We start from the raw sequence: 18729 nt of genomic DNA, 5'->3' as shown, positions 1-18729 counted from the left end.
ATCCCCCTTCTCGAGTTGTTCAGCCTGTGCTGGGAGGTCTCACTAATGTCCTGCCTTGTTGCTTTGTGCCACCTTGGTTTGTCTGCAGAATGCTCTGCTGAACTAATGAAGGTGTTATTTGCCACTATAATGATTTTAAACATTGGCAAAATCAACCAGAAACTAGTGCTTCAGTGAGCCAGTGGAGTCACACAGGCAAGGAAATATTTTATTATAACTTCTTTTTAACACTTTCTGAAGAATTTTACCTTTCTTCCTCCCCGAGAAATAGGAGTATGTTTTAGATTGTGTCCTCTCCAGTCGATGCAATTTAGTTTTGAAAGATTAAACTCTCTTTTTTTTTGTGCCAGTTTGTAGTGATTTGGGTTCCTGAGGCCTGTGGCCATCAAGGCTACAACTTGGGTGCCTCATTCATGGGCCCCGTTGTCCTGAACCACAGAAACACATCCAGAGTGGGCCTTGGGATGGACACCCTGTCACACATCAAGAGAGACAAAATTCCTGCCTTCCAGGCCATTAAACAGCAGCTGAAGTATAATGTTGAGCTGATGGGAATGAATTCCTACAATATGGCTCGTAAACCAAAAATGAAACACTCTGTTTTGGGAGTCTTTTAACTGCTCATTTTGTTCAAAAATGCTAAAACAAAATGATTCAACACTTGCAGAATGTGGTTTTTTTCCTGTACACTTCTAAATTTACAATATGTTTTGTTGGTTTTTATAGTTCCAGTGTACCCCCATAAAGCAGTGATATTACCCAGGGGAGGGGAAAAAAATCACATTTCATTTTTTTTTATAGAATATTTTATTTAGTTATGTGTAACAGATGACAACAAATGTCATTAATATTAACAGAATGGGATAGTTCTATTTAATTTCTGCTTTGTGAAATCTTATTCTCCATGCTTGACTCTGGGGGGAAAAAAACCAGTTTAATATAATTTCTGTTCCTAATTTACTGTTTGCTGGTCTCAGATGATCTTCTGCTCTCCCATTGCAGTGCTTTAAGAGTGACCTGCCTTAAAGATATGGACTTTATTGTTTGTTCCCAAGGCTTTTCACAGGTGGAAAGGTGGATATCAATTATTCAGTAGGAATTTTCTCCCTGACAAGACTTTCCCTTGATATCTTCTCCAAAGACAGACCTCCTCACATGCTGATTTTCTTGCCTAGAAAAGGGTGTCTACCAATGAGTTAACTAAGCTAATAATTTCTAGCTCTTCAAATCTTAATATATCAGTGTGCTGGCTCCAGCATGAGTTAGGATTGTTATGGAGGCAAAGGTTATAAATTATGTTGGTCTGGTTGTGGTCTGGCAGCTCCAGGGCAGTTTCCAGTGGAACCTTGAGCTAAATATTGTTGTGTCTTTGTCTGAAAACCTCTCTGAAGATGCTGCCTACAAGCACACAGCCCACCTGTGTTTTTTACAGCTGGCACCTGAACACTCCTTGGAGTGAAATGGATGCTCTTTATTGTAGCTCCAAAGGGAATCCAGGCACATGTGCCCCTCTCAAGTGCCTGGTAATCCTGGCAGCCTCTGTGACGGAGGACAAGGAAGCAGGAATGAAAGGCAAAAAAGAGAGACCCCAAATCTAGGACATAGAAGCCAGCTAGTGGCAAATTGCTACATGAAAAGGCCTAGAGATTAAATAAAAATAAACGGGATGGGATTCTGGCTCTGGCACAGATGAGACTTTCCTGAGGGGTTAGGCTGGATTTTGCCCTTGTTGGTTGATGGGATTCTCCATCCTCTGACTAGAGCAAGATATGGAGAAAGAGCAATTATTTCTTCTCCCTCACCTGCTTTTAACAGTTTTTGGTAAGCATGGAAACAATATGAACTCTGTTAGTGAAACAAAGTAGATGCCAAGAAACACTGATGTGCTTCTGTTGGATACAAAAGCACAGAGCCTCAGAGGTCTGTGACTGGTGGGGGGTGACTATGGAACCACCACACACACAGCACTTTGTGCAACATCGTCTGGGAGCTTCCAGAGCACACAAGGGAATTTTGCCATGTCCTCCTCCTCATTTCTCCAAGCCCCTTCTCTGCTGTGTTGTGCTTCCCCCCTGGGCCAATTGACTTTTGCTGATTTTTTTCCTCTAGTTTTTTACCAGCTGATTAGAAAAAAAAAACAGAACCAATCTGCAAGTGCCTTCTTATCTCACTATGTGAGAATAAACTATGGCAGCAAGCCCTTGCTTTTTAGGAACTTTTCTACCAGTAGATATCTACTGCCCTGTCTACTGGGCCTATTTTTCTGGATTTCACTTGGGCTTTTAAAATAAACTTGAAAAAAATGGGTGATTGTCCTCACATCTGATCAAACAATTTCTCACTCTCCATCTGCTACGTATAATATTGTTCCTCTTGCTATTTGACATTTATTTCTGTGGTCTGAGGGCTTGCAATTTTCTTGTTGGCAGAAGCAGAGATGACCCTCTCATTTGCATTATGCCTTTGTTTTTCAAAGTTTCTTTTGTCTCTTACAATGCAGCTCACTGGTTCAAATTAGAATTTTAAAATTATCTCCTGGGTGGATTTGAAATCCACCATCACAGACAAGCATCTTTCCAGAGCTTTATTCTTCAATCTTGTGTATTAATCCTGATTTTATGTCAGTTACTAATGAGGCCTTTGCTGTTATCAAGGCACTAATGAGTGCAAAAGGGAAAAGTAGATGTGAACTTACTGGAATGATTTCTGACTGATTGGTTGCAGATCACTATGTATAAAACCAATTCTTCTGGAACCCGTGGATGATGTGCTTGGTTTGCTTGTTGCTTCTTCAGTAACTGAAAGTTGGGCTTCATTATAATTTTTAAAGGTCATAATGCCTGGATGCTGGCCATAAATATCCACCTAAAAATACATCTATTTAGCCTAATTAGAAACAGAAAGAATTTGGAGTATCGACGTTTCAAATTTTACATTTTGTAGATATTTCTTCCTTCTGTCCTCTGAAGAAAGTGACTCTTCCTTTAGGGTTGAGAAATACGTGTAAGAGCAATATATAACGAAGTTACCAGTGGATTATAGATACAGGAAATGAAAATTGAGAATTCATTGAAGTTATACCTATTTTATAACAGCTCAGGTAACAATCTGTGCTTTAACACATCATTTGAAAACTTAGTTCTTCTGGCCAGCAGTGGAAAAACTCTACTAGTAGTTTATTGCTTCATTAAAATCTATGTAAAATAGCCCAGAAGTAGAAAAAAATAGATATTTGACAGATATTTCTTCTCTCATAAATCATTGCATTAGAGACTCTTCCACCAAATAAATATGTGGCCTTGAACTCTATTGTTGGGTTGTCTGTATTTAACAGGGTAACTTAAAAACATTTTTTTATTTAAAAAAATAGCAGTATCTTACATTAAACCCCTGACACTTCTTCTTGGTACATTCCACTCTGTAGACTCATGGTATTTTCCCACTGCAGAGAAGCAGAATTAAAGTGGAAAGCTCTGGATGTCAGCACAGAAGATTAGTTAGGACACTACCATCAGTAGTTTTTTACTGATATGCAGGAAGGGGGTGTTACAAGAAAATAAGAATATAAAGCAGATCTGAGAACCCTTAATGCTTTTGGCATGATCCTATTTCTTGTACTCTGAAAATGGTCACTGCTGGTGCCTCAAACAGGCAATATTTGGCAGCATTTATAACGTGCTTCTTGCTCAGGATTTCAAATCTCCAAAACACTGGGGTAAATCCCAGAGCTCCCTGTCCTGTTTTCATTTGCAGATGGGGGAGCTTGGGGAGGTTCAATGGTTTGTCTGTGCTGTGCTCTGAGTTGGACTAGAAACGAGAAAGGGAAATCCTTATCACAGCAGTTGGGAACATTGGGACTAACCTACAGGTCTAGGACTGAAACCTGGAGCCTACTTCTACCTCTGACACTAAAATGGCAGCACAGAACAAGTGAAATATAGGTGAGAGCATTCATAAATTAAAATGAGGCTCCAAATGACCCAATTTGCTGTGCCTTCTGGTTTGCTTTTGGCTCAGTTCCTAATCTAGTTTCTCACAAGAGAAACTCCTCCTGTGAATAGCTTCTCCTTAATAATAGAATATTACTTTACTGATTAATATTTGTGGGACACTTAGTCTAATTACGGTTTCTCACAGCTACTTTAATTACTATAATATGAGCTTTAACTTAAGCAAAATATTCCAGATGAGTTTAGTGACGCTCTGCAACTTAATTCCGTCCGTGGAACAGGGCAGCTGACTATTGGGAGACAGGGAGACACCCTCCTTCCTGAAGCCAGGACACGTGTTTTTGAACGATAAGATACATCAGAATTTTTGTTTCTGACTCAAAAGCTGTAAATGCCAAGGATTTCCAGGAGCTGGGAACTCTGAAAGCCCAGCCTGGGGAATAGCTGCAGTGAACACGATTAACAGGATAAAGGGGAGCTCCGTGTAGTGCAGTCGAGGATGTCAGTGTTTGCTCACTAATTGAAACTGGAGAGGCACAATTAAAAACCTGTGATTAGTAAGGCATGCCAATATCTTTAAGGACTAGCTCCCATCTTTTCAAATGTGCTGAGGAACACAGGGTGAGAAATTGTCCCATTTCTTCTGCGTCGCTTGTGCTGAAAAGCAAAAAAGTGAAATAGGAAGACGAGTCTTTGGAAGAAATTGGTCACTCATTTTTTCTTCCTGGGTTATTTTAAACTCCAGGTTAGGTCACATTCAGATTTACTGAATACCTCAGTGGGAAGTACAAAAGTACTTGGATTGGATATTTGCTTGGTAGTAAATACGAACATATTGGCAGAGTATTAATGGAGGAGATCAGGCAAGAAAAAAGTGGAGGACTCACTAATAAGGTGACCTGTCACCTCTAGTTCTCAGTTCTCCATTTATACATCTCCAGTGCTATTTTCAAATGTCACACCTTAATTTCCTCGCTTTTATAGAAAACTACTTAAAAGCAAAGGATGTTCTTTACCACTGAGAACAGCAACTTCATTAATCAGTTAAAAAAAAACCCTCCAAAACCCAAGTTTCTGCACAACAGTCCCGTTAAATCAGGAATGATGTCCCTGAAGTCCAACCTGAATTTTCTACTTCAGGTACTTAATATTTACCAGGAACTTGAACCAGAAGCTGTCGAGTTCTGTATATACACAACAGGGGACTTGAGTGCTTGTTTGATAAGATGTCTGATAAGACAAATGTTGTGGGAATAAATCCTTCTCATTTTTTCATGGACTCGGATTTCATTAAGACTTTGTTCTCCTCCTTTGGAATTGTTTATTGCACTTCAGGGAAGTGGAAGTGGGTAGTTTCTGAAATGCTCTTGCTTTGTAGGATGTAGGAAGACATGGGAATTTGATTATGGAAAAGGGCTCTCTTACAATATTTAAAACAGAAAAATTAGGTTTCTGCTTTTGCATAATGCCGATTTAGCTTGGAGTGTAATGCTTTCTGCTTTCCCCCTTGCAAGCTGATTCTTATTTAGGAGATGAAAGATTGTGCAAAATATGATATTCTTGTATAATTTAAACTGCCTGATAATGTGCTTTAGCCTCCCAGAATTCAGTCCCAAGCATGAGGCATTGATTTAAAAAAGGCATTTAAATAATTTAAAATTGTTCAGTGCTGAGCATGATCAGCACCCCAATCATTTTCAAATAAAAGTACCTCTAAAAAATTGAAGCAGTTGAATAATTTTAAATTGCTTTATACTGTGCAAGCAGAGAACCCCAATCACTTCTAGGATGAAGCACTTGAAAAAAAAAATTGAAGTGCTCCAGTAAATTTAAATTGCCCTATACAAAGAAAAGGGCCTTTAAATTATTGGACACTTGATATTTTTCTTTAAATTTTCTAATTTTTAGGTACTACTCAAACAGCTTTAAATGCTTTCTGTCCATAAATTTTCAACAGCAGTGTGATAATATTGATATTTAGATGTAGATATAGGTTACCAAAGCAAGATCCAAGGCAGAAATTCACATTTTTTCACAACCTCTCATGTGTTTTATGTTTATTGCTTGTGTCTGTTGCCTGTGGAATGTCAGGTGGAACAGATGATAGGTTTGGTAAATACAGATAATTATTGAACTGATAAATGTACTGGAAATACTGTCTACAATGTTAAAGGGGGAGGCTACAGAGGTTTCCTGACCACTGCAGGAACTTAATTTGTTTTAAACTATGGATTTCAAAAGCAAATTATAGTTTATTGTGGAGGTTCCATGATGGAGTTTGTGGGATACAACTGTACCTCTGTCCTTATAGCTCAGAACTGACAGCTCTTCCTCCACCTAAGGGAAAAAAATCACTATGTTCTCGTGGGTACAGAGAATTTTCTCTGATGGTTGTTTCTACAACAAACAAAAAAATCCCCTGGAATATTTAATAATTAACATCCAATATTTCCCAGAAACACCATTCCTTGATGGTTGAAAGGAAGTTTTCCTGTAAGAAGAGGAGGAACAGTTATTCAAAGGGTGTCACTAAACATCCTTCAGTACTCCTGAGATCTCATTCCCAACAGGGCAGGATTTTCTTTGGCTCCCAAAGACACGTGGGGTCAACAGCTGTGTCTTCTGCACAAAAAGATTTCATTCAGCTCTTAAATGGCAAGCAATTAGAAGAGAAAGGGTTAGAGACCAGGCTCTTGGTTTCATATTATTTATGTTCAATTAACTTACCAGACTGGTTGTTTTTTTTTTTTTTTTTCCCTTCCTGCTTTGGCTACTAAGTGTTGATCTTTAATAGTTATCACGTTCCTAACATTAATGGGTTTTATTTCTTTGGAAAGGTCATGCTTGATGTAATGTCACTGTTAACACGAGGGAGCCTGTAAGCTTTAGACATTTTGCTTTATTGTGATGTGCTCAAAAATGTTGAACTACTCACTGTCTTTCCCTTGGGCTTTGCTTCCACTGAAATCAGAAGCATCAGTACAAGTTCTTTTAAATTTTTGACCGTGTTTTTGCAATCTGTTAAAAGTACTCCTCAACCAGCAGCTGGCACTGCTAAAAAGATCTGGCTCTTTTTTTTTTTTTAATGCTTTTCTATTTGTTTCTAGATGACTCTAAGAGCTTGAAAATTGCTACCCCTTTAAACAGAGGCACGAGCCCTTGGCCAGTAAAATGAGCAGTGATGCAACAAGTTAAGTCATATCAGTTCAATGAATTAAAATTATGTCTGGTTACCAGCCTACTCCTAATTAGGTACAGTGAGTGCTCTTTAGGAAAGGAAAATAGAATCACTTAAAATCAACCTTGAACAAGATTTCTAAGCTCAGTTCCCTCTCCTATAGGTGTATATAATGTGAAAAACACAGTAATATTTTGACCTCTTAGTTAGCTAAAAAGATATGTATTGTATTTATTTTGCATCCTGAAGTTGCTTATGTCCCTAAACTTTCCCAGCTGGAATGAAAAGTGACATATCCATCTTTATTTCCTGGAGTTAGTTAGCAGGACAAGAAGAATCAGTACTGCAGGTGTGTCACAGGGGTTTTGGCCTGGTTTTCTCAGCTGGTATGAGCTTTATTCTCTTATTGCTTAACCTTATTTTCCATGATTCCCTCTCATAACACTTGAAACCACTGGGAAGTTTCAGAGTTGGGAGACTGAGCCCAGAGTGTCAAATTCACAGGATTTTCATGAGAACAAGAAACAGATGAGAAGATTTACAGGCCTTGTCCTTCCCAAAAGAGAGTTCACCTCTGAGCTTAGTTTTTTTAAACAGAAACCAATAGGAAGCCAGTCTTCCCAACCATTTATTTAAATACTATCATTTTGCTATTGCTCTGTTGTAAAGGAAAATAACCACTTGATGTGTGATAACTTTGTATTTTTCCATGGCTTGTTCTACAGAGCAGATTGTCCTCTTCCTGTTGAAGTCAAATAAAAGCATGTCAAAACTGGGAGACAGCTTTGCATTGGGCTTTTTGCCTTGCACCACGTTCTCAGTTTTTATAATGACTCTTTGCCTGTTGTGATTTTTTGTTGTTTTTTTTTTTTTTTTTCTCCAATAACCTCACTGGAATCAAAGAGATTGTACTTGAAAGTATTAATTTTTTAAAAATCTTAGATTTGTGAGTGTTTAGGAGAAGGTCAGAAAATGTTCAACAAATGGTTTTTTGAAGTTGAAAACCAGATATTTTCTCTTTTCCTTGTACTTTTATGAGTTCTAAGGGTTGATTCTTGATTTTTCTAGTGTTTCAAGGGGATAGCACTGCTACATGTTTAATCCTCAAACCTGTGTTATTCTTGGAAAGATTGTTTTCAGCAGGCTCATTTTCACTTTTAGCCAAAGACAGATGTTCAGTGTTACACCAGGTTCAGTTTTGTGGAGCAGTAATAATTGCTTTATGCTCCAACTTTGTGGAATCTAAAGAAAACAATAGGTGGAAGGTTGCATCTTTTTTTGATAACGATCACACTGTTGGGAAATTAAACATGTATCATGTTCCTATCTGCTGTAAGAAATATGATTTTAATTTTTTCTCTAACAGCTTTTGCCACATCAGTGTTTCCCTGTGTGGAATAATGACTTTGCCCCATGCAACTGCACGTGAAGGGTTATAAATATTTTGGAGGAATTTTTAATTTATTTCCTTTGCTGATAACCAGAGATCCATATTTTCATTCATTTAAGTGCTTCGTGAAGTCATTACTGCCAGAAAATAGGATGAACCTGTTTATTTCATTAGGCAATAAATAACTAAAATGTTTGTTATAAGCAGATCTTCGAGCAGGTTATTGCTGTGAGGCAGTTTAGGTTTCAGTAATTCCCCACCTTACAGTAAAACCAGTTCAGAACTCTGACTTTCAATGTTTCTTCTTTATGCCTCTTTCTCTGGTACAGGAGTGCTGTTGAACGGCTCATTTGCATTATTCTGTGCCCTGTAAAATGAATTTATTATGCAGCTTCTCTAAATAGGCTAACCAGTTGTAATCTCATTCCACTGGTGGATGGGTTTCAGCAAAACATGATTACTTCTTTCATAATGCCTAAAAATCAACAAAAACTAACCTTGGAGCCCAACCCATCCTTTTGCTCCAGTCTGGTGTGTTAGATGGTGCCATTAATCACCATGGGGAGGGATTGACTTGCTAAATAGTTGAGTAATTTAAAATATTACTTACTTTGAGCACAGGTAACACGTTTTGGCCTCTGTTATTAAAATACTTAATGAACCAGGGTGATATTTATTCCCTGGATTACAGAAATCTGAACAATGTTCATCATCATCCACGTTGATGGAACAGTAGGTTGATCCTGCACTCTGAGCCATGTGAGTACAACTCCTCTTGAGCTGGAAGCTCAGATTTAGGGGCAGATCCTTTGTCTCAGCTCATGATCTGCATGGAGAGGGAAGGTTAAGCTTGTGCTGTGAGATCTCTGCCCACTGTGAGCAGAGCTGGTTCCCAGCTGGTCAAAGGGCACAGATTTAGCAATACATGAATATTTATTATTTAGCAATGCATTTATATTTCATAAAGATTAATCCTGACTCTGTTTGCAGAAGCTACTTAACACTGTCATAGGTAAATGGTGGCAGTACCTCTGCCCATGTCAAATTTTTCTACTCTTTGTGTGCTGGTTAATTTGAGAACGATCGTGAGCATCAGCATGACGAGACTTAAAAAGAAAAAGTAGAATTTCAGGAAGCATTAGACAACATATTTTGGGCTTAAGGAAACATCAGGATCACCTACCAGACCCTGGAGAATATTTATCTGGAATTCTTTGTGTGTTTTGCACAGGTGTGAACTTAAGCAGGCCCACTGAAAGGCTAGTGAGATGATCACATATAGGAGGAGTTGGAAAGAGCTTGGTTTGTCTGGCCTGATAAATGGAAGATTTAGAGAGGACAAAGGTTAATTAAGTTATGACATGAGACTTGTAAGAGAATAAATGGCTGTAAATTGACCATGAACAAATTTATTCTGGAAGTTATGAAATGACCATCAGAATAAAGGTCGGGAATTATGGAGTGTAGGGAGAATTATTTATGATCGGGATCAAGAGATCCAGGCAGGAGTCTGTAAGTTGGGCCTGCTTGTGACACCAGAGGTGGTTCATTCCAGGCCTGTGTAAGGGTTTCACAGAACCTTTAGGGCTGGAAGGGACCTCTGGGGACCACCCAGTCCAACCCCTCTGCCCAGGCAGGGTCATCTGGATCAGGTGACACAGGAACGTGTCCAGGTGGGTTTGGAATGTCTTCAGGCTTTCCTTGGAGTTCCCAAGTTTTTCCTGGGGTTGTGAGTCAAGGTGAGCTCCAAACCAGCTCATGTTCTGAAGCATGGACAATGTGATAGTAAGAGTTCATTAAGAAGCTGAATTTTCGGGGGCAGTCCCAGGGCAGGTTGTGGTGCAGACTGGGGGGTCTCACACCCAGCTCCACTATCCCGTGGGCACTGGGTGTCACACCTGGAACTGTGACTGGGCTCAGGGAGAAGAGCAGAAAAAGTGACTGGTTTCCAGTCAGGTAGGTGCTGGGGAGAGAGGACTCATCCCAGCTGTGGCTTCAAACAGGGATGTTGTCAAAGCCCTCCTGTGCTTTCTGGTGCATTTCTCATTTTCTCCGCCCCGAGCAGGGGGGACTCCGAGGCACTTTGGGCTCTAAACAACCCCTGGAGTCACATCTTAACCCAGTGGTAGTGCCTCTTCCAGAGATCTGGAATTTCAGAGGACAAGTGGCTGTTCAGGCATCACCACTGGCAAATTGCTTCTTGAATAACTTAACGAGATTCCCGGTGTCGTGGAAGAGGCCCATTTTTTACTGACTGTGTGATAAAATCCGTATAATAAACATAGATTCCCCAGGAAAGTGCTCATAAAGAGGAAGTTCCTGTGGTAGGTAGTCTCACAAAAGAGTTTGTCACATTTTGTTTGCAGTTAATGGATGCCTGGTGCAGTCACCCAGCTTAGTGACAGGAGAACTGAATTCATGTGAGACAGTAAAGTCATTCTAATTTGCATTTTCATAGCCCACTCTTCAGTACTCCAAGTGTGACTCTGCCTTTTAGGACAGAGCTGTGCAGTAAATGGATAGGTAGGCCCTTTAAAAGAATATTTATCATCCTTGAAGAATCTTAGTGCCAAATCTTAATAGCATTTCTTACAAAAATGACTGGAATTCACTATCAGATATAGAGGTAGAGCTGTAGAGATTGTAAATAGTTTTTTTTTTTTTTAACTTCTCTCCTGATAAAAAGAAGAGAGGTTAAAGCCTGAAACAGTGAAAACTTCCCTCCAAAATGAAAATATTGAATAAAAAAAAATACCCCAGATTGTAACACTCCAGAAATCAAATTAATTCAAAAGAGCTGCGTGTTTTAATTCATTTAGTCACTTTCAGAGATAAATAATTCAACATACCTTCATGTAAAGTTAAAATACCTTTGCTAATTATGCCAATCAGAAGATAAGTTGTTCAGGCTTTTGAGTTTTTTTTTTTTTGCTGTTTTAGTTGATGTTAAAAAATACAGAAGTCAAGGAGAACTTCATGTCCAGCCTGTGTGTGATCTGATGAAACAATTGCCTTAGGACCTGCTGACACTCTAATTGAAGTCTACATAATGCAGAATGAGAACCTTCCTTAGAGCAGAGCTCTCTTTATTCTGCTTAAATCTCTCTCTGTTAACTTCATTTAAATGACTCCCTCACTTAAATCTAGAGTAAAAACCTAAAATCAATTAATAGTTCTTACTGATTTCATCATATCTGTGCCTGTGATGCTCATCACTTGTTTTTCTTTGATGGCTTCCTCCCTATCCATTTTTGGGAGGGTCTAATGTTGCAGCACCTGAAGATGGAGATGATTTTAAAATTAAAAGATCTTGATCTGCATGATAAAAATGTTTTGCCATGTGCAATTTAATTCAGTGTTGGCAGTTCTCATTATTCTGATTGCTTTTCTCTCTCTGCTGTTCTCAGCTTCAAGGATCACCGTATTTTAGATGAAAATCTGAAGTTTTCATATGCAAAACCCCAAATTTTGAGTTCTCGTGTTTCCAGAGAAAAACTCGGAAGCATAAATTTTCAATACCCGCTTCCAAGTAAATGAGTCACATGAATAAAAAAGAACCCCCAAAAATCACACTTCAAAAAAACCTGCCCTACCTACAACTCCAAACAAACAAAAAAAAAATCACCACTAAAAATCCAATTTCTTAGGAAGTGATTCATAATTTTTGAACTTTTGAGGTTATTCCTCTTATTAGAAATGAGTGTGATTTCTGTTTTAGCTCTTCCTTTGTGCTGGTTTCTGTTGGTTTGTTTTCATTTCAGGTTACTCTCCTGAAGCCAAAGGCAGATTGTGATCCTACAGAATATTGCCCTACGAAATGAGATTTGTTTGCATTTATTGTGTGTAAAATTCCAGTCTGGGCAGATGGCTTTCCCAGGTGTCTGCACCATCTACATCTCTAATTAAATAAAGCCTTGCACAAGGATGAATTTCACACCCTAAGAATGTGTGTGAAATGCAATTAATATTCTGAAGCATGTGTTTTTGTGATAGGTGATCTCCTGCAGGTAGGGCTGATGAAGACATGAGAGTGTTTACAGTAAAAGGTGAGAAAATTCATTTTCAGGGCGAGGACGTGGCCAGTCCAACTTGAAACTGTGCAAGTAGAAAAGGACATAAAAATTCTGAAATTCTTTGAAAGGGTGTTTCAGAGACTGACTTTGTCACCAGCAGAGGAGGCAGAAGAACCCTGGGTTTTGACACGTCGTGATACCCAGAGGTACTTTAACATCAGGGACTTTATTAATTTCCTCTGCAGTGTGGTATAAAATTGCTGTCCTTTTTTTGCTTTCCAACCATATCCTGTGTGAGCAGCTTTCAGTGCAAGTGGGGAGGTCACTAAAGGTCCACCAGCAGGCGTGTGCTGTTTTATTAACTAAAAAAAAAAGGTGTTTCTTAGCTTGGTACCTCATCAGGAGTACAGTTCTCTCTCCGTGGCCAAACTAGGACAGGAGTTATCTGAACTAGTGACATTTCCTTAGAGTTGACTGGCAATAAATTCAGGAAGACAAATTGTCAGGATATTAAAACTGAGTCCTTGCTCCGTAGGGTTCTGCAAAGCAGCAGGTTATGAAAAACTTTGATTTTCCTTGTCAGTGAACACAGGATCTGTAGGTCTGAGTGGTCACAACTGTCTGGTTTGCTTTTCAGATTTCTAACCCTTTAGATTTTCATGAGCAGTTTGTTTGCTGCATAATTGGCATTTTTGTTCAAGAATTTGGCTTTTTTTCTTTGTAGCAACTGAAGGATCCTTTTGTACTAATTGTCCAACACTTACTCGACTAGATGTGTGAACAGTATTTATATATTCTGAGATCTACATGTGACACTTAAATATTATTTTCAGTGAATTTAGCTGAAGTTTTTCTTTAGACAGCTATCAGCCCATAAACCCTTTTATGATATCCAAAAATACAAAAACTACACGGTGCTTAAATTCCAATGTATTCTGCTTTGAACAAGTCTCTTTGCCTTCAACATATATCTGCTTGGCTTACTTTTTTCAAGATATTTTTGAAGACTTTTTTTCCCCAGCGTGAAGAACTTTAACAGGAATTATTTTAATGAGATAGACATTTAGTTCAACAGAAGTTACTTCATGGGAAAAATAAATTAAAAGAATAATTGTCGTTTTCAACGGTAATTAATTAAAAACTCTCCATGTGATGACAAATTTAACATTTTGTCTGACATGTTGAGAAAAGAAAGTGCCTGGAATTGCACAAGTGGAATAAAATGTTCTGTTTCACAGCAAGGCTGAGCCTGAGTCTTGTAATTATTTCAAAGGGAGTAAAGGTCATTTTCTATTTGCTGCATGTGTATTATGTGAGGCTTCTGTACCAGGCTTACAGAAGTTAACTCATGACCCATTTAGATTGCCCAGATTTCAAAGTCAACTTATCCTGTCACAAATCTGATAAAGTACACATATTGCCTTCTCTAAGTACTGACATAGATGATGTCCAAAGAGGCTTTTTATTTATAGCTCTGTAAGACAAGAGTTTCAGCTTTAAGACTCCAGTAGCTGGGAGATCAGAACACGATTTCTCCTCTTGCTCACTGTGTTAATCCTTTAGGGGGAGAGCTGTTTGGAGAGAAATTTCAGCATGTATGGCTTGGACTATTTTTCTGGTGTGGACTCCTTATGAATCTTTGCTTCAGTTGTTGCTTTGCATCTTGAGATTGGAAGAGTTTTCCTTCTGCTGTGATTGCACTTTGATGCATATTCATTCAGGAACACTCTGAGTCAGAAGGACAGGTACTTTAAAACTGCACCTGTGAAGATGTGTGCAGAAAGTGCATGTGGGTCTTTCTTCCTGTGCATGTGCCCATTTAAATGCATATAAGGCTGGGGGTTTTTAACAATCGGTAATCAAGTTTTACGAACAATTTTCTGGGCAGGCTCGAAATATGTCAGTTCATGTTTGCAAACATCTCATGTGGGAAGACTGAAGGGGACGTGCTCAATTCTCAACCCCTACAGAGTCCAAAATCTCCAATAAAATCAGTATGTCAATGTCAATAAGTGACTGAGGGATCAGGTGCTGTGGTTTTAAACCTTTTTAGAAGGGCAGCAGCAGTGAGAGTACACAGAAGGGAATAGCAGTCAAGTGTGTTGCACCTTGGTGTGCTTAAGTCTCTCTCCTTTCTTGGTTAATTCTTCCAAGAGACAAACATAGAGCAGGCCAGGATGGAAGGCAAAGGTGTCCATCTGCTGCATTTGTCTTCCACCAGCTTAATTGCCATGAAATATTCTGCCTTTTTTCTTGCAGTCTGCTGGCACTTCTAGCCAAGCTTTTAGAGCCAATGTCAGTGACATGAAACAAATGCTCCAGCAGTTGGTTTTGATAAGAAAACTAATGCAGAGCAGGTGGGATATTGCTGCCTTTGGCTTTTATAAATGGGATCCCCCAGAACTTACAGGGAGTGTGAAGTGCATGAAAGGAGGGAGCAGCCAATGTATCACTGAGTTAGCAAATGGACTGTGAGTGGTGGTGAAGAGGGGAACATGCAGATGTTAAAATTTCACAGGACATCACTGTAGGATCAGGATCAAGATCAGCAGGCGTAGGTGATAATGGAGTAGGAGCAGGACTGAGGGATGCTGCTGGGGAAGGGAGAGTGCAGTTTGTCACTTGAAGCAGAAAGGAGCCTTCAGCATTCACTAGTGTGGGACAGGGGAGAAATTGTCTTCACAGTCTGATTTGCAAAACTTCCATTGTGTGTTGAGGGTGTCCTGAGTAAACAGACCCACTTGTGCAGGGCCACCTGAATGTAAGAGCGAGTGTCACTCAGAACCCCCGTGTTCAACTGTTTCCTTCTTGGTTTCTATGCACCCTCTCTGCTTGATTTGGTTTGGACTGCCCAGCAAGCAGGAGATTGGCCAGAATGACTTGAGATCAGAGTACTCAGTACCCCACCTGAAAGTCAGGTTTCAAAATACACCTTTGGAGGTTCTGAAGTAGAAAGTGCCTCTGAAAATGTAGTTACACATGTTGAGGTTGGAAAATATGATTTGGCTTTTCCTACTCTTATACTCACCTCCTTTTGCCTCTCTCTTTAACCTTTTAAACTTTGCAGTAATTTTTTTTCTTGCTGCTTCTTCCTGGAGCGTTCTTACCTCCATGCTCTCGTGTAACAGCTGCCAAGAAAAAATAACCCTTCAGGTTGTTTTCTCTCCTCAGAAGTAAAATGCTTCAGAGACTGAGATTAATACTGTACCTATTTCCAAGCAATTTTATTTTGCTTTTAAGCTTCCTCCTTTGTCAGGGTGTTCCTGTGGTGACAGAGAACTTTGGTGACCATATACTAACAGTTTCACAAACTGTATTCAACTTTAACCTTCAGATCCACTATGATGCACACATTTCTTTTTCAGTCTTCCCTTGGTGTAAACAAGCTTTTGATTATAGGGAAAATGGACAAACTGTGGCTTGGAGGGAAAGAAGAGAAAAGCAAGAGTTTATATTTATTAGCAAAGAAGTTCTTTTATAAATAAAACTTCTGTAGGTGAAACTTTACCCTTAAATAAAGAATTTATTCTGTAACTTAGTGGTCAACTTTCTGAAACAGGTTTGGAGGTCCTAATTTATCTCTTATTCAAATCAACTTACATATGCTTAATTTAAGCATATATTTAAGTCCAGCTGTATTCAGCTAAGCTCAGTGCATGTGATTTTTAGGAGCAACATTAAATCGTTCAGGAAGATCAATAATATTCTTTATTGATATTCTGAACTGAACTTCACCTTGAAAGCTCCTATTTTGTAACTTCCATGCCAGCCCACATATATAAAAGCAAAAACCTTACGTAAAAAATTGTTTAGCAAGATTTGAAAGGGAAGTGTGATGTGATGGATATTTTGTTTTATGAGTATGAAGCCCAGTGTTTTGTTTTATGAGCACCGAGCCCAGGCCCGGTATCGTTCCCAGAAGCCAACATGATGGATGAAGGAATGGATGCTCAAAGTCTATTTCTGTTTTTTTTTTTTCCCCCCTCAGATTCTGCTGCTTGCATGGGCAGAAGATTTAGAATGTGTCCCTGGATTCCAGCAGAAGGTTTTTCATATTGAGAAGCCATTTGAATTCACAGAGGACCGGCTGGTTCTGAACCGTACGTTATTTTCATATATCACTATTGTGCAAAAATCAGAATTGTTTATGTATGCATTTGATTCCTGCCATTTATCAGAGAGCTTTTTTTTTTGTACTTAGGATTTTGAATACTGCCATGATTCTGTCTGAGTTCCCCTACATGAATCCTATATCTCTACAGACTTTACTCTGTTCCATGTATTAGAGATGACAAAATATGATGTATAATAATTAGGACTATATGAATATTATGAAAACTTAGAATATGTAACTTTTTAAAAAGCAAATTTACTCTTTTTTTTTTTTTTTTTTTTTATGGCCTTACCTATGAGCTTGAAAATCAGGACTTACCTATCCACATTTCACTATGAAATAATCTCTACAACTCAGGTTTAGAACTTTGTACCTTAAAAGTTTCATTCATATCTGGTGCAAGTCCAAGTCTTTACATGAAATTCAGAGGAGGCTTGATGGAGCTTGGGATCATCAGTGATTGCAGAATGTTCCTGTGTGTGTCACACAGCTGGGATATTCAGCAATATTTCCCCTGACCAGGTGCCACAACATAAAATCCAGTCTGGCACAAGGTACTCAAAGCATTAAACTGAGGAGCTTTAACTGGTGGTGGTTCATTCCAGCACTTCAGTGTCACAACCTGTTCATTCCATCCTGGAGCTTTGGGACTTCAACACTGTCAAACCAAGGCAGTGCCTTATCCAGTGGTACATCCAGATGCCTTTAAAGACTTAAAGGCTGCCATTTTCACTTCTCTCCACATATTGCTACTACATATTGATGCATTCTCACTGTAGGTGTAATTAATCTGTGTGCATTCACTTTAAAATAGCACTAACTTTTCAAAATGAAGCATCAGAATTAGTTGCCAAAGTCTATTTAAACGACTCCCTTAAGCTTAAGTTATTCAACCTCTAACAGGTGCTAAAATAAACCTTTAGGATGGCATTTTTTAGTCTCAGCATTTCGATGTTGCTCAGTCTGAGTTGCTTTTTCGTGGGAGATTTAGATCATGAGTAGCAATACTGCTCAGAGATGTGAGATGCTTCTTCAGTTTAGGAAAGAGATTTCAAACTTCTAATTTCTTTGGGCAATTTTGTTGTCTTTGGAATTCTAATTTTTGAAGAGCTGCCAAACACATTCCTGCATGATTAAAAGTCAAAATCTTACAATATAAGAAGCATAGTAGGTTTAATAAGCATGCAGGGTTAAAGACCTATGTAAAAAAAAGGAATATTGATAAACTAGTGTTAAATTGAACAAAAATGGCCTTTGTTGTATACTTTATCTGCTTCAGGCTGTAGTGTGTCTGTCCAGATCTCCTGCTGACTGGGAGAGGATCACCTGAAGGATGAGTTGGTTCAGCCAAATTGACTGGGCTGTTCTGTGATGACCCAGCAACTTGCACTGGCATAAGCCGAGCACAATAATTAAGATGCCTTTGGTAATGTGAGGAGGAGGGAAGAGCAGGAGGAGATTCAGAAATGCCTGGAAACAATCTTTGGAATGAAATTATTTTAATAAGCAGACACTAAATTGGCCTAATGTGCGATGTCTGACAAAGGCAGCCCGTCAGCGCGTGAGCCCCGTTAATTCAATCACTCGCAAGCCCTGTGTCCTTCATGCAGCAACATCAAACCTCAGCACAGTTTCTTCATTTTAGCTGTCAACAGAACTGATAATTTTAATTGTCTGTCTGAACACACTTTGCATGCTCTTGCATCTTTTTATCCCCATTACCCGAGAGCGGGGTAATTCAGCGGTTGCATTGCAATGTGAGGCTTACCCGGGCTGTGTAAATTAATAGAGCAAATATGCAAAGCAGGCCCATAGCAGTGATTGTTTTTGTAGTCCTCAATAAGCCAAGGAGCTCTTAATTCTTTTCTGAAGTGCAATATAACAGTCTTTTTCTTTTTTTTTTCTTTTTCAATTTAAACAAGGACCTACTGTACATTTCATTGCTGGCATCTCCCTCGTAATTAAATATAGGTTATGGATGCTTCTTATGTATTTATTACTTCTACATATGGCAATGTTAATTATATTTTACATTTACTGGTGAGAAGAAGGAAAAGATGCCCAGACTGAGGATACAGACTTTT

The 18729-nt window shown here is 38.9% G+C and overlaps 1 protein-coding gene across 2 annotated transcripts in view; it reads left to right on the top strand.

The window, feature by feature from the left end:
• Nucleotides 1-18729, top strand: part of CDH13 (cadherin 13) — a 446130-nt gene that overhangs the window by 68312 nt on the left and 359089 nt on the right. For both annotated transcript variants that reach the window (XM_051801744.1, XM_051801743.1), the window contains exon 2: nucleotides 16520-16631. In XM_051801744.1, coding sequence (XP_051657704.1) covers nucleotides 16520-16631 — 112 coding nt within the window. The remainder of the gene's footprint in view (nucleotides 1-16519; nucleotides 16632-18729) is intronic.

The sequence above is a fragment of the Manacus candei genome, unplaced genomic scaffold (genome assembly GCF_025592945.1).
Source record: "Manacus candei isolate 608988 ecotype Guabito, Panama unplaced genomic scaffold, ASM2559294v1 h1tg000053l, whole genome shotgun sequence".
NCBI lineage: Eukaryota > Metazoa > Chordata > Aves > Passeriformes > Pipridae > Manacus > Manacus candei.
The sequence above is the reverse complement of the archived record's forward strand: the minus strand, read 5'-3'. Positions and strand labels throughout refer to the sequence as shown.